The sequence below is a fragment of the Pezoporus occidentalis genome, unplaced genomic scaffold (genome assembly GCF_034315485.1).
Source record: "Pezoporus occidentalis ecotype Australia unplaced genomic scaffold, CSIRO_AGI_Poc_V1 ctg133, whole genome shotgun sequence".
NCBI classification, from domain to species: domain Eukaryota; kingdom Metazoa; phylum Chordata; class Aves; order Psittaciformes; family Psittacidae; genus Pezoporus; species Pezoporus occidentalis.
The window spans coordinates 553,446-567,736 of record NW_026913136.1 but is presented as its reverse complement, the minus strand read 5'-3'; the positions used below and the strand labels follow the sequence as shown (position 1 = coordinate 567,736).

General features: G+C 38.3%; 1 protein-coding gene across 1 annotated transcript in view; it reads left to right on the top strand.

The window, feature by feature from the left end:
* SH3GL2 (SH3 domain containing GRB2 like 2, endophilin A1) overlaps positions 1–13,751 on the top strand; it is a 94,620-nt gene extending 80,869 nt beyond the window's left edge. Inside the window, exons 4-9 of the mRNA XM_062609000.1 lie at positions 1,364–1,507; positions 3,374–3,507; positions 4,027–4,185; positions 5,655–5,758; positions 9,607–9,737; positions 12,274–13,751. Of these exons, the coding sequence (XP_062464984.1) occupies positions 1,364–1,507; positions 3,374–3,507; positions 4,027–4,185; positions 5,655–5,758; positions 9,607–9,737; positions 12,274–12,473 (872 nt within the window). The 3' untranslated portion in view covers positions 12,474–13,751. The remainder of the gene's footprint in view (positions 1–1,363; positions 1,508–3,373; positions 3,508–4,026; positions 4,186–5,654; positions 5,759–9,606; positions 9,738–12,273) is intronic.
* Positions 13,752–14,291: the final 540 nt, after the last annotated feature.

Here is a 14,291-nt window from a genome sequence, read left to right as displayed (position 1 = left end):
GCCACCATAACTTTGATGCCATTTTTGAAAGCCAGACACTTCATTAAAATGCAGTTGCTTGTACTGAACAGTCAGCCAGTCTGCTGATTGTAGTTTTATAGTGAGTTGAAACAGAAGGCATCAAGAAATACAGATGCTGAAAAGCATGATCTGGTGGCACTCAAGGGTAATGAGAAAGCTTACAAAAACATATTTACTGTATGTCAAAAAAATAATATGACATTTGCTTGATTTCCCTGTGTCTGTTTCTATGCTTGTATGTTACAAAGTGAAACATACTCAGCAACAAGAACCCTCTCTTGATACACAAAAAATTAAGAGCAAGCACTTGTTGACTCCAGACTGCTAGTGTTATGTTTTGCTGCAGAAATGTGTACAAGGTTGAATTTTGACCAGTGAAATCATCACATGGAAGTGTGACCTACTAATGTGTTGTAAGCAGAAATACTAAGAGCAACTAAGTCAGGCCTTTGCAAAAAGGTAGGTAGATGCATTTGTAGCTGCCCCACTGTAGCACACACAGTAATGTAGGTAGAAACGCTCACTGCATCAGCTTTGCTGGCGTTAGGATTTAGCTGGCAAAATTTGAAGTCAAGTGCTGTTAATTAATTCACTCTCTGCAGGCCATTCACAGTCTATACTTGCAAAAATTCATTAAAGCACATCAGCAAACAGATTTGTTCTTTTATGTTTGCTGTCTTTGTTTTCATCAATTATGATAATTGTGTGCTTTCTTTTAATCTGCATTTGTGCATCTGAAATAAAATACAAGGCTAAAACTACTCTGAAGTAGAGTTTCCCCAAATCCCCATAAAAAGCAAGAACAATTTCAGAGGTTGTTGGACATCATGTTTGGGAATATAGGTTTTATTTAATACTTCTTTCAAACATTTAAAACATATAGGGCACCACAGTTTATTCTTGGATTAAATTCCAGTTTAGTCTGAAGTTTTCTTCAAAGCAAGGCTTGCTCAATCTGCTGTCCATCTGGTACCTGAGAATTTTAAGATAGGCTTTGGGGAATTAAAGGTTCTTCTACGTGAGTTGGAGCACCTGTTGAACGTGTTATCTTGGAAGTGTTCCTGGGCTTTCTGTGTCTAAGTGATTTCAGGGGAAGCTTTGACTTAAAGTTCAGGACAGAACATCCTCTCTGGTCTACAAGCAGAAGACAAACAAAGTCAGATCAACACCACTTCATTCCTTTGCTCTAAAAATAATAGATGAAAAACAAAGCATAGTCATAAACTTACATACTGTCCTTGAAATAACACTGTAGGTAGCTCATAGAAATCTAAGGAGTGCATTCCTCTCTGTGTAATCAAACTGTTGCATATTTGTAACCTCTGTCACTTGCCTGCTTCAGCTTCCAGAGCTAAACTCAGCATGATCAACACTATGTCAAAAATTCGAGGCCAGGAGAAGGGACCAGGTTACCCTCAGGCTGAAGCCTTGCTGGCAGATGCGATGCTGAAATTTGGACGAGAGCTTGGAGAAGAATGCAACTTTGGTAACTTTATTACTTCCCTTTCCATAATAATGCAATAAAAATGGTAGTAACATTTAATATAACTTTCATTATTGAAGTGTTGTGCTCTTACAAAGAACAGCTTCTGCAAGAAGCATGAGAGTTATGCTTCATCAGACTTCTCCTTTAAGGAGAAACTAGGAGTAGGCCTGTTGAATATCTTTCATGGATTTTGACTAGAGATTTTTTTATTGTGGATGAAAGTAGAGTTGTTTCCATTTGAACCCATATCCGTGTAGGCTTTAGGCACTCTGTCATGGAGTACACTACTGAGGATGTATTGGGATTAAAGATATATGTGTTCAGAAATTGTAATATTGTCTATGCATGTGTACAATAAAACCCTTTGTCCTCAGAATCCTTATAATAAATGTTATTGTCATTACAGGCAAAGAATAAAGGCTGATATATTTTTAATAGACTTAGACCTTTTTTATGATGAAATTCTACACTTTAAGGTACTAGTGAATACTCCTGTCTTATCTGTCAACCACTCCTCCCTCCAAGCCTTGAATAAGTTTATAGCTGCCCGAGTTAGAAATGTTAAACTGAGACTTAACACTGTGTTCTTCAACAGTAGAGGTCCAACTAAAAACAATGACCTACATGGCCGGATCCTTTGTTCTGTACTTTTCTCACACAAATTTCCTGGCCAAATTTTTATACAGCAGTAATTTTTATACAGCAATAATTTTTATACAGCAGGACCTTCAAGTCTGTGAAAATTCCATTTCCTATTTAAATCTTCATAACGTGTTCCTCCTGATATAAAGACATCTGCAGTGGAAAAGATATTTTCTTGTTTGTTTTATATAATTTACTAGTTAGCTTGGCAGGTGTAGGTTGATTTGTGCTAAAGACTACTGATTTTTTTATTGTTTGCCTCGCATTTGCTAGATTTCAAACACATTTTTAAAGGGAAAATGAAGAACTAATAGAATTTAGTTTTTTGCAAATCACTGTATATCCCCTGATGATTGCAGTAGCATGCAGCAGAGTACATAGGACAACTATTTTCATGTCCTTAACTAATAGCGGCTATTATGGCTGGTTTGTCACTCTTCATCTGGGTCTGGCAAGCTCTCTAGTTTTGCAGTGCATTCCTGATATCCCCTGCTTGAGAGACAAAACTCCTGATTTCTCACATTTCTAGGTTTTAAGACCATTTGTATTCTTGGAAAATGTGTGTGTGTGGGAAGGGGGGTGTCCCACCAACCTATATCTCAAACCAGGAGGGCATTTTTGAGCCTCTTGTTTTTGTTTTTAGGCAGAGGACGTAAATTTGTCCAGAGTGGTAATATTTATGGCCTTCAATCTTGGAGGAAAACTCAGAAAGCAGCTAATTGCTCTTGAAGTTTATGAACTTGAATGAAATCAACAGTTTCATAAAAAACTTTCATTAAATAATTCTGTGAAATTGTTAAGAATTTTTATATTTGATATTGTCACCAGTCTCACTGGTAGAAACAGGGAGCCCTAAACTTGCATTAGACCTGTTTTCCTATGCGCTTTAGTGTCTGGTGATGGCAACACTGGAGCAAATACAGATAATTCTCTTTTAGTATGTTTGCTTCACCAGAGTGAGGAATGAATAGAATACAACCCTTCCATGTGGTGTGGAGAAAGCTGTCTTGATGCAGCATAGATCCTCAAGTTCAACTGTGTTGCAAGGCATAAACTCTGGGGACTTCTGACGTGTAAAATCCATGTCCTTTCATTGTATTAATTTTTATTAATATTTCAGTGTATTAATACTCTTTGATAAACTTGGGAAATGGTATGACTCAGTTTCATTCTAAGGTGGTTTGTAACTTTATTTCGAAACAAGCTGGACATACATTCTTTCAGGACCAGCACTTGCAGATGTCGGAGAAGCTATGAAGGAGCTTTCTGAGGTCAAGGACTCTCTTGACATGGAAGTAAAACAAAACTTCATTGACCCACTTCAGAATCTGCATGACAAAGATCTTAGAGAAATACAGGTATTGCCCTCAATGTGGCATTTTAATAATACCAAATGTGCAGACTGTGTATATGTTAAAAGTTTTACGTTAGTCGTGTGGTTTAAAATGGGCTTTCAGAATTAGAGATGATCTGATTATAATCTCTTTTGACTTGAGTTTTACTTTTCAGTTCTGTCGCAAAACTGCTTTTAATAGAGTTTTATTTTAAACATGTTGGGAAAAAATGTAGTGTTCAGGTAATTGTGCATCAGTGTTAAAAAGCTATAAACCCGTGTATATACTATACAGATGGTAGTTGCAGTTACACATTCTGCATGGCCTTTTTTTAATGTTAGACAGCAGCACACCATCACTTCTTAAATGATATGTAAAATGACCTATTTCATTGATCTGTATTTTTTGCCTGTGGGGAAGCGTTGATGCACAGCAAACAGCACACGCTTGCAAATGTTAGTGAACTACCTGATTACAATGCAGTATAAGAGAGTTGGGGAGCATCCTTTATTCTTTGCTTGTGTTTGTGTTCTTGTTTTTCAGCATCACCTAAAGAAAATGGAGGGTCGACGCCTGGATTTTGATTACAAGAAGAAAAGACAGGGCAAACTCCCTGATGAAGAACTTCGCCAGGCTCTGGAGAAATTTGATGAATCAAAGGAAATTGCTGAGTCAAGCATGTTCAACCTTTTGGAGATGGATGTGAGGTCCCTTGTCAATCTTTGAGCTGAATCTGAAAAAGAGCAGTGAAGGCAATCTAAAACAGTCTAAAACCAGAAAGCCTTATTAAATACTTCACAACACAAATTCCTGTCATTGTACAATGGGGAAGCACTTGCTTCCTTGTTCGACTCAGTGGAAGGCTCTGAAACTATAGTAATGTACAGCATGCACATGTAGGACTTCTATAGGTAGCTGAATTTTATAGGTAGCTGAGCTAAAGAACATAAATTCTTTGTAGCATCATTTGTGCTTCCTGTGTAGTGTTACTTAAAAACCAGTTTAACTTCCTTCTTAGAGCTGTATAAATATAAGTCATGACTTTTACTTACTTAGTTGCGGTTTTAAGGTTTGAGCCAAGATGTTTGCTCAGGTGTGTGGGCTCCTGAGAGGATTGGTAAAGATCAGAGATGACGAACTCGTATCTACATGGTCTCTGCTGTAATCAGCTGCAATAGTGAATAGGAAAGCTGAAGTTAATATGACTTCTCAAATCTGACCCTGCAGCTTATTTTTTGCTTACAGACTCGTTTAGGATTGAGCATCTATTAGGTATTTTAAATCTTCTGTTTATAATTAATGTTGAGATTATAAAATCAGGAAAGAAGAAAAATTTATTTCTTTTGGCAGAAAAAAACATTTCAGCTGAAATCTGTGTTATAGAATACCTGGTCAAAAGAAACTCAGTTTAAATATTTCTATTGAAGTAAATGATTTGATTTATTTAAAGTTTAAATATACACCTAATTTAATTCTTTATTACCAGATTGTGGTGTAGGGGCCATGACTAACCTGAAAATATTTGCATGCTAGAAATTAAATGTAGCTGTGCTGAAATGAAAGAAGTATACCAAGATTGTAGTTTTAATCCTTGTAGTGACATCTAGTGCTATGGGGTCAGGTAGTGCTGGCCTGCATTATACCATTGCTGCATTGGGTATTTTGAAACTGCTAGCTATTGCATTCCCACACAAAAGTTTTGGGTTTTTCTTCCCTCATGAAGTAGAATACTATCTGCCTGCACTACATATACTCTGTATCCAAGAGTATGTAGCATCTTCATGTTTTGGTTTGCTTCACAGGCCAGAAGCATGACCATAGTCTCTCTGGTTTTGTGCCCCTCAAAAGCAGGGAGGGAAAAGGTGTATTGTGCTCTCATTACAGTCTCATTTTTACTTCCATAGTTTCTGCTGAATGAGGTAGGTCTGTAGGCTGCTGTTCATTGCAAATCTGCCATGGAGCTCATCAGCAGCGAAGAGCTGCAGTTACCATTCCAGATCAGGTCATAACCAGACATGGGTATGAATAAAGACTGATATGTAACTATTTACAAACTACAAATGTGAAAAATCAACTTTTTAGAGAGATAAGTAAAACTGCCTTTTCAGTGTCACTGAGACAGTGGTCTTTTCTCGCTGTTGCTGATCTGATGTTTTGTTGTCAATCCTCAGATTGAACAAGTGAGCCAGCTTTCTGCTCTTGTACAAGCCCAGCTGGAGTACCACAAGCAGGCCACACAGATCCTACAGCGAGTTACTTCTAAGCTGGAAGATAGGTAATGCACTTTGTGTAATTTTGTTGACTGTTGGGTTGCGTTTTTCTGTTTTACAGAGGCAGTAAACATGAGTAAAATGCAAAGCTGTTGCCTTGTGCAATGTGGTAACTGTATGTATATGAAAACAAGGATCATTTCATTCGGCAATTGGAAGCTGAGGTTTGTATGTTTTAGAGATACATATACGTCTTAGTATGACTGAATGAGAACTGTGTTCAGGAAAGCATGTCAGCTCAGAAAAGATGTGATTTAAATGAAAGCAAGTGCTTATAAATATGGGAAGTCAGTGGGACTTACAACTTTGGATTCCTTCCCATTCCTGCATGCATTCATGACGTAGTCCTTCCCAGGAGAAGATGTTAAAGATTGATTGTTACAACTACGTGAACAACTTCCCAAGCCAGGTAGTGAGACCCTTGTCAGTTGCCACCTTAACTGGATACTACTTTTTTCCAGCTTAATTACCAGATCAAACTTGATACAAGGCTCATCCTAATTTACCTCTTCCATCCCCTTTTCTGGAACTGCAAGTGCCATTTCAGAATTGGTACAATATAATATCTTTCTAACAGAATTTTAGAATATTTTAGAACTTCCTGTTTTTTTTTCCTACCCATAAAAAACAGATTGTACCCCCTTGAAGTGAGGAAAATAATGTTTGTAAGAGTTCATCAGTTTCCTACACACATGTTCTTCTTCAAAGAAACAAAAAATCCAGGTGTCGTGGTTTAAACCCTAGCCAGACAGCTTGTTCACTCACTCCCAGTGAGTGATGCCAGCACCGCCCCCCCCCCCGCTGGGGCTCTCCCCTTCCCCACACCCGGAGGAACGGGGAGGAGGATCGAAAGGGTGCAACTCCCACGGGTTGAGACAAGAACAGTCCAGCAACCAATGTACAACACAAATCACCACCGCTACTACCAACGACAACAATGATAAGAGAAGATAACAAGGGAAGAGAATACGATACCACCGGCCAAGAAACGAGTCCCACCCAGATGGGTATGACGTGCTGTGGTATGGAATACCTCTTTGGTCAGTTTGGGTGAGGTGTCCTGTCTCTGCTTCCTCCTGGCTTCCCCTCCTCCCTGGCAGAGCATGAGGCTCAGGAAGTCCTTGGCCAAACCAAAACATCATTGTTATCAGCTCTGTTCCCAAGCCGAAAGTCAAAACACAGCACTGCACCAGCTACCAAGGAGGAGAAAAATGACTGCTACTGCTGAACCCAGGACACCAGGAAAGATTGGTTTAGTTCACATACTTCTAGAAGACTCTTCCTTAAAGCTGCATATAATTCTCAAGAGCAGATAATGTTCACATACTGTGTGAAGGCAGTTTTTTAATCATCCATGATTCCTTCCAGTTTTCTGATGTCATTAGTGCAGATCTAGTTTCTGGTACTGCTGGGTCTGTCAGTGTTTATTTTCTTAGAGCACACAGTCTGTAAAACCTCATCCAATTCTAAGTCTTAACATTTCTTTGTGATTGGGAGCAGCATTTGTTTCTTAGGTAGGCTGCCCAGAAGGCTGTTTCTGAAGGCAGTTTGCAGTACTGCCTGAACAGCTCACACAGGGTGATTTTCAGCACTTCCAAATGAATGATGCAGTTCACTTTACAAAAGAATCCTTGGGAGCAGATGAGATGTTCTGTAGTCCATAAATTATTCCGTACAGCAAACATACCTCTCTGCAACAGATTTCTCTTCCTGTATCAATTCAGATAATCCTTTGCACTTTTGAAACTTCTGCTAAATGTTCAGTATCTTTTCTTTAAGTTTCAGCTCTGAATCATTTTAGCTTTTCAAGAACCTTGCATCAGACTGCTGTCACAAATCAGCTGAAGTAAATCTTTTGCATGAACTTATTATGCCTCCCTAATTGTAAAGAGTGTGCTGGCTAAATAATCCACTGGACACAAACTAGAGCACTGTGATATGCTTATGCCAGGGATTAAGAAGGGATGTAGAGATGTTGCTATTAGAACTACTTGTCTTTTCCTGCTGATGGTAATGGTACATAGGTGGCAAAGAATGCATGGCCCTGGGTTTTGGGGGTTGTTTTATGACAAAAAAAAAATATATAATGCTTTAGTTTTAAGCCAAGCATATTTGTTACTGATCATTCTTAGTGATGTCTACATTCTAGATACTTTCTAGATACTTTTTCCTAGATACTTACTAAAAGATGTAAATGGAAGTTGTTTGTACTGTTGTTTGGCATGGACAATATCTTGTAACTGCTGAGTTACTGTTGATACTGTCCTGTTTAGTATATTGTCCAAAGAATTTTAAGAAAAAATGAGTTAGGCTGAGAAAAAACATCAAAAATTTAAAAATACACTCAAGTGTTCCTGAGCCCTTCAGATTAGGCTTTAAAACTTCCTTCAGGAACTGCAAATGCAAGAATTTTCATTTAACTTGTGTGCATTAATGGAAGGCATAAGGTTCCTTAAAATGCCATGATTCCAGGAACTGGGACTTCAGAAACTTAGCAAACATTGGTAGACTTGCAATAAAGTAAATGAAATCTGGAAGGTCAGTAAAGGCTTTTCTTTTTAAACTCTCCTTTCCGTCAAGCAAAAGGATGCTGCAGTTTTCAAGAGAGAGTTCTGTGACAGAGCAGCGGGAAGCAGGGATGGTTTCCTTGGAGATGTTTCTTTTCTTAAGAAACATGGCTGATGCTGAGCTTTTGGGTAATTTTTAGCAAGTCAGTAGAACTGTTGCCTTTTAGTTCATATCTGGTGTTTGTTTCATGGTGTTTCATTAGGTATAATGAACTTAAAAGTATTTCTTGCTTCAAAACTTTGCTGTTTTGAAAAAGTAATTTCTGTTAATGAGTGAAACACAGCAAAGCCTTTTTAAGTTTATTTTGACAATTCATGTTAACTGTTAAAAACATTAATTTATGTTTCTACTATGTTTACAGTTTTGTAAAGAAGAAAAGTGATCTCTGGGAAGTGACTAACATACGTAGTATTTTGGACAGTACGGAAACCCTTGTCATCAATACCAAAATTGATTAATTTAAAAGCAGATCTTTTCAATAGATAAATCAAAATGTGCTGCCAGCAGCAAGTCTAGGGCAGATCTAGAGAAGGTTAGAGAAACCAACTTGTGCTTTAAATATGGAGGTCTTAGCTCGAGTGTTCTCCCATGTGCGGTATTAGAAATATATGTGGCAGTTGCTCTGCACAAGCTGCTCTGATTCTGTCATCATCCTGTCCCTGAATTTTACCTTGGAATCTGAAAATGTACCCTTTCTTAGAAATTTCAGATTTCTCAATTAGAAAAATAAGTTGAAATTAATGATGCATAGTATTTTTATTTTGAGAGTCAGGAAAACTGGAGTTCTGTACCTCTGTGAAACAAGTATTCCAGATTACAAATTAACTAAATCTGCAGCTGAAGTCAGTACATTCCCACACAGTCTCCTCCTAAAATGACAAGAGTTGGCATCAGCCAGCTGAACAGTTAAGGCTTGCCAGGGATGGAAGCAAAAATCATGCTAAAAATTGGGGCAGAGATGCTCATACAGCACTTCTCCAGGCATGGCTAATCACGTAACAAGTTTTTCCCCTTTAGTAGCGATTTGTTATTGTCAGGCAAAAGGAAGCCAGGCAAAATGCTAGGTTCTTAGAGGGAAATTAAAATTAACAGCCTCATGGCATAGTCACATTGTGTGTTTTTTTGTAATTTAAACTAATGCTGTAAATAAAAAATTACTACAAATGCCCAAACTTGTTTAGTCTGAATGAGCAGTGCATCAGAACTTCAGCTGTGGAAATAAAGAAGTTTGGTGCATCTCATCTGTTAACAAGAAGCTAATTCTTGACACTTCATGTTTTGGCAGAATAAAAGAGGCATCATCTCAGCCCAGGAGAGAATACCAGCCCAAACCCCGTATGAGCCTGGAATTCACAACTGGTGATAATACTCAGCATAATGGAGGAATATCCCATGCCACTACACCTAAACCATCAGGTAAAAGGCAGTATCAATATGAGGAGAAAACCCAACTTTGAAGTTTTGCTACAATGCTGAATTTCTATGCTTTCATCTAGAGATTAGTTCTTTCATAGTGAGAGATAATGAGAATGAATATAGTATAGGACAGAGCTGTTAGAAATGTTTCTTTGTTTCTTTGTGATTTGCTCACATCCTCAGGCAGGAGAACAGGAATGGATCATCCACTGCTTTAAATGTGTCTTTGCATGAAAAATTTCCTTAGTCCTAGAAGCTCAAAGAGATGCGGCCTTACTTAAATTCACTTCAAAATATAGAACTTTATAAAGACATCTAGGAAACCGGAAGAACAACAGGACATTTTCTGTGAAAATGCAGAACCCCGAACCATTCCAAAGCCCCTATAACCTTATCCTGCCTTTTAAAACCAGGTAGTACAACAGGAAGAGCCTGAAAGTGAAAATCACTAAAAAGAAAAACAAAGCTATCAAAGTTATTTTCTTTGCCCGACTGAGAGCAGTGCAAGCAAGATTAAGCATTTATATGACTGTGCATAATTAGTATCTTAAGGAAGTGTCTATTTCATATCAGCACATACTAAAAAAGCATTATTGTTTGTTTCTCACAGTAATGTTTTTTTACTCCATGACATGTGAGAGCTGTCCTCCATACAGATCCTGACCTCAGTTATTCCAGTTTACTTCAGTGACAATTGCTAGCACACTCCACCTTGCAAGACTGGATTTTTTTCACTACATCTTTAATCAGGGTTTTTTTCCTTCCAATCACATCCTGATGTTTGATGTTCTCCCAGATACAGGCAGAAACAGTATCTCCATGTGGCACCTGCAGCTGGAAATTGTCTTAGATAATCATGCAAGTTCTTCGTAACCTATGCTAATGCCAAGGGTGATACAATGGAGATTCCTTGTACATGAGCGTGGGTTTGAGTCTTGCACGCTAAAGCTCTCCTCATACCACCAGTAACTGTCACCTTCACTTACATGACACACTGTAATGAACACTTGTCTGTGCTAAGGCAGGGCAGACTTATGTTCCTGTGTGTCTGCAGCATTCATATTTTCCTCTTCAGAGAGCTGTATTTAGCACTTTCTTCAATGGGGGTTCTTTCTTTTGAAGTGTTCAACAGTTCCAGAGAAACGCCTTCTTTGAAATGTCTTTAAAGTATTTTTGGGTTGGTTCATTCAAAGCTGCAGTCTGGTCATTGGAATTTATTTGTTAAGGTCTTCTAAATTTCAGCTCATATCAACAGAGACACCAAACACACGTTGTAAGGCTTGTTGATGCCAGCAAGATAGTCTTCATGACAAATAAAGCAAAATACACTTAAGTGATAGGTAAAGGAATGAAAAAAGTTTCACTACAGAATTTAATAAATTAAATCTGGTAATTGCTCTACTAAGATCTATAGAAGTGGAATATGTTTGTCCTAAAATATCTCAAGCATGGGCTTTCTAGCCACAATGAGGTTGAAATGAATATCCAAGAAGTTAAAATCTGAAACTTACTCATCCTGAAGCCAGTATACATGAAATAGCTGAAATGCTAACTAGTCTTGGGGGTGGAGGGGATATTTATTAATTATATGTAATGTCCAAAAATCTAACCTAACTAATAACTTATTCGTTAGCTATTCTAATGGATTTATTTTCAGATGTTCATGAACTAACATATTAGAAAGCTTTTAATTTCAAACTTGTTTTGAATCTGCCTTGTGGTGGCCCTGCAATCAAGTGTTTTGTGAGGATTGGGAGAAAAGGTCTTTGAAAATCTCATATTAAAATTCAGAGGATTAGGAGCATACAGTGGTTTACAGTGTAACTGTACATTTCCAATAAAAGGACAAGGACACAGTTACAACTTCGTTGTCATTTTAAGCTGCCCCTTAGGCTACTTACCTGAGGCAAATAGACAAAGCATCTCTGTGCCAGTAAAGCTGGAAATATATTACGGCTTTTGCTTCTCTTTTTTTTTTTTTCTCCATATTGCTTGTGGCCATGCTTTTAGGTGTGGGCTTCATTGTATCTTCATAGAATCATAGAATAGTTAGGGTTGGAAGGGACCTTAATATCATCTATTTCCAACCCCCCTGCCATGGTCAGGGACACCTCACACTAAACCATGCTACCCAAGGCCTTGTCCAACCTGGGCTTGAACACCACCAGGGATGGAGCATTCACAACCTCCCTGGGTAACCCATTTCAGTGCCTCACCACTCTTACAGTAAAGATTTTTTTCCTTATATCCAATCTAAACTTCCCCTGTTTAAGTTTTAACCCGTTACCCCTTATCTTTGTTGTTTCAGGATTCTCAGACATCGACTGGTAGTCACATATGAAAATGAAAGGCTGCCAAAAGCTAATAGCTATCTCCTAAATAAGTTTAGCAGTTCAAATTTAGATGTTACCAGAGAACTGTTGTTGGCATATGAGTGACAGCAGAAACAGCAACACCAGTAGTAGGTACAGTGGTAAAAATGATACAACTGTTGAGATTTTTAAGCACATTTTTTCTTTGTGTTTCTTCTCCATAGGTGTTCACATGGATCAGCCATGCTGCCGAGCTCTGTATGACTTTGAACCAGAAAACGAAGGGGAGCTGGGATTTAAAGAGGGTGATATCATTACCCTCACTAACCAGATTGATGAAAACTGGTATGAGGGGATGCTTCATGGCCAGTCAGGTTTCTTCCCCATCAATTATGTTGATATTCTAGTTCCGTTGCCCAATTAGGATGGCTGATCCACCACTTGCGACCCAGATAGTTGTGCAGTACCACTGCTTTCAAAATGCTGCTTCTTACACCTTACAAGTGAAAACTGCAGTGGATAGAGTTACTGATTCCCACTGAGCATCTTTGGTTTGTGTGCTGTCATACTACATGGTGGTGATGCGTGGTATCTTCTGAGCCAGTATAGTGTGGGTTAGTTTATTGGCCCTGCTGGCCTGGTGGTAACCAGAGGCATTATGGAGTTGAAGCTGGTAAGATGATGGCAAACAAAGCAGGTAACTCATAGTGAAGTAGCAGGAGGTTTTGGGAAGATAATGCCTATCACCATTGTATTACTTTTGAGTCTTAGCTCTCTATAAAAAGAAGAGTTCTTGCTGTTTGATCTTTCCCTTCCTAATGATGCAGTTCACCCAGGTCTAACATTGACTAACCAGAATTGTATCTTCCAACCAAATTGGCTTATTCTCAGAGAGATGGCATAAATGTAGACCTGGTTTCTCAGAAAGTGAACCACTGTACTGTGTGTTCTGCTGATCTCTGCTCATTCTTATAGTCTTAATTATTGTTAAAAGGCCTATTTCCATCCACAGGTAAACTGTAAACCATAAAATGGGGATTCCTGTAGTAAAAACCTTGGACACAAACCACCTGAATTTGCCCTTCAGGTACTTAGAGCATGCTCACCAAAATGCCAGTAAGAGGGCAAGATGGGGAATAAAACTGGCATTTGTTAACTGTTTTTTGTCAAGTCTTGGCACAAAATGATGCTGCTTAAGCACCAGATACCCTTTGTAAACTCATTCACTGGGGAATACAATAACCAACCAAACATGCCACTCATTTAATTTGTTTCTGTCTACCATGTGTTCTTCGAACATCATTTGTGCACATTCTCTCCTCAATGAGGACTAAATGAAGCGTGTTACCTTTTTGAGTTGACCAATTAAAGACATGTGGCCATATATGCAAAAACATTTCCCCCCATATGTTTAGTTGGTTCTCTTGTGTTCCTCCTTCCTGCACTTTGTGTGTACAGTGCTGTGCCTAGCTTCTTGGCATTCTTTTGGTAATGGTTGCAGAAGTTCTGTTAGTTTAGTTATCCAGAGTTCTATTTATCTAAATTGTACAGTCTCTTCCAGAAGTTTAATGTGCTGCTTCGAATGTGCCACTTCAGTACTGGATGATGTGAAGTGAATACAATTCCCTACTGCTTAGTGCATAAACTATATTATGGAAAGTATTGATATTTCAAATAAATGCTGAGAGAATAACTAGGATAATGTTGTGGATTATTTCTTTGTTGCTTTCAAATCTGTTGTGCTGACTTCAGCAAAAAAAAATTCCTCATTTCCTGCAAATGTGAAAAATACTTTTTTTGTCATTCAGTCAGTTAAAACTCATACATATAACGATCCTCCTGAACAGACACTGAGCACATAAAGTTAATGTCATGATGACCAGAATGCAATCTTGTGGATGCAGTTTGTTTCTCATTAAAGAATGCTGGTCTTCACAAACCCCCTAGTAAAACGTAAAGGCATGGTAACTTAGAATTATTTTTCTTTCATATGACACAGCATTTTATTTTATTTTATATTATTTGTTGTACACATACTGTGGTGGGTTAGCTGTGGCAAAGAGCCAAACACCCACCCATCTGCTCACTCGCTGCTCCTCCTTAGTGGAAGGGTAAGAAGGCTCATGGGTTGAGGTAACGACAGGGAGATTGTTTACCAGTTACTGTCACAAGCAAAACAGATTTGACTGGGGGAAAACTAATTTATTACCAATTAAAGTAGATTTATGTAAAAAGGCAAACA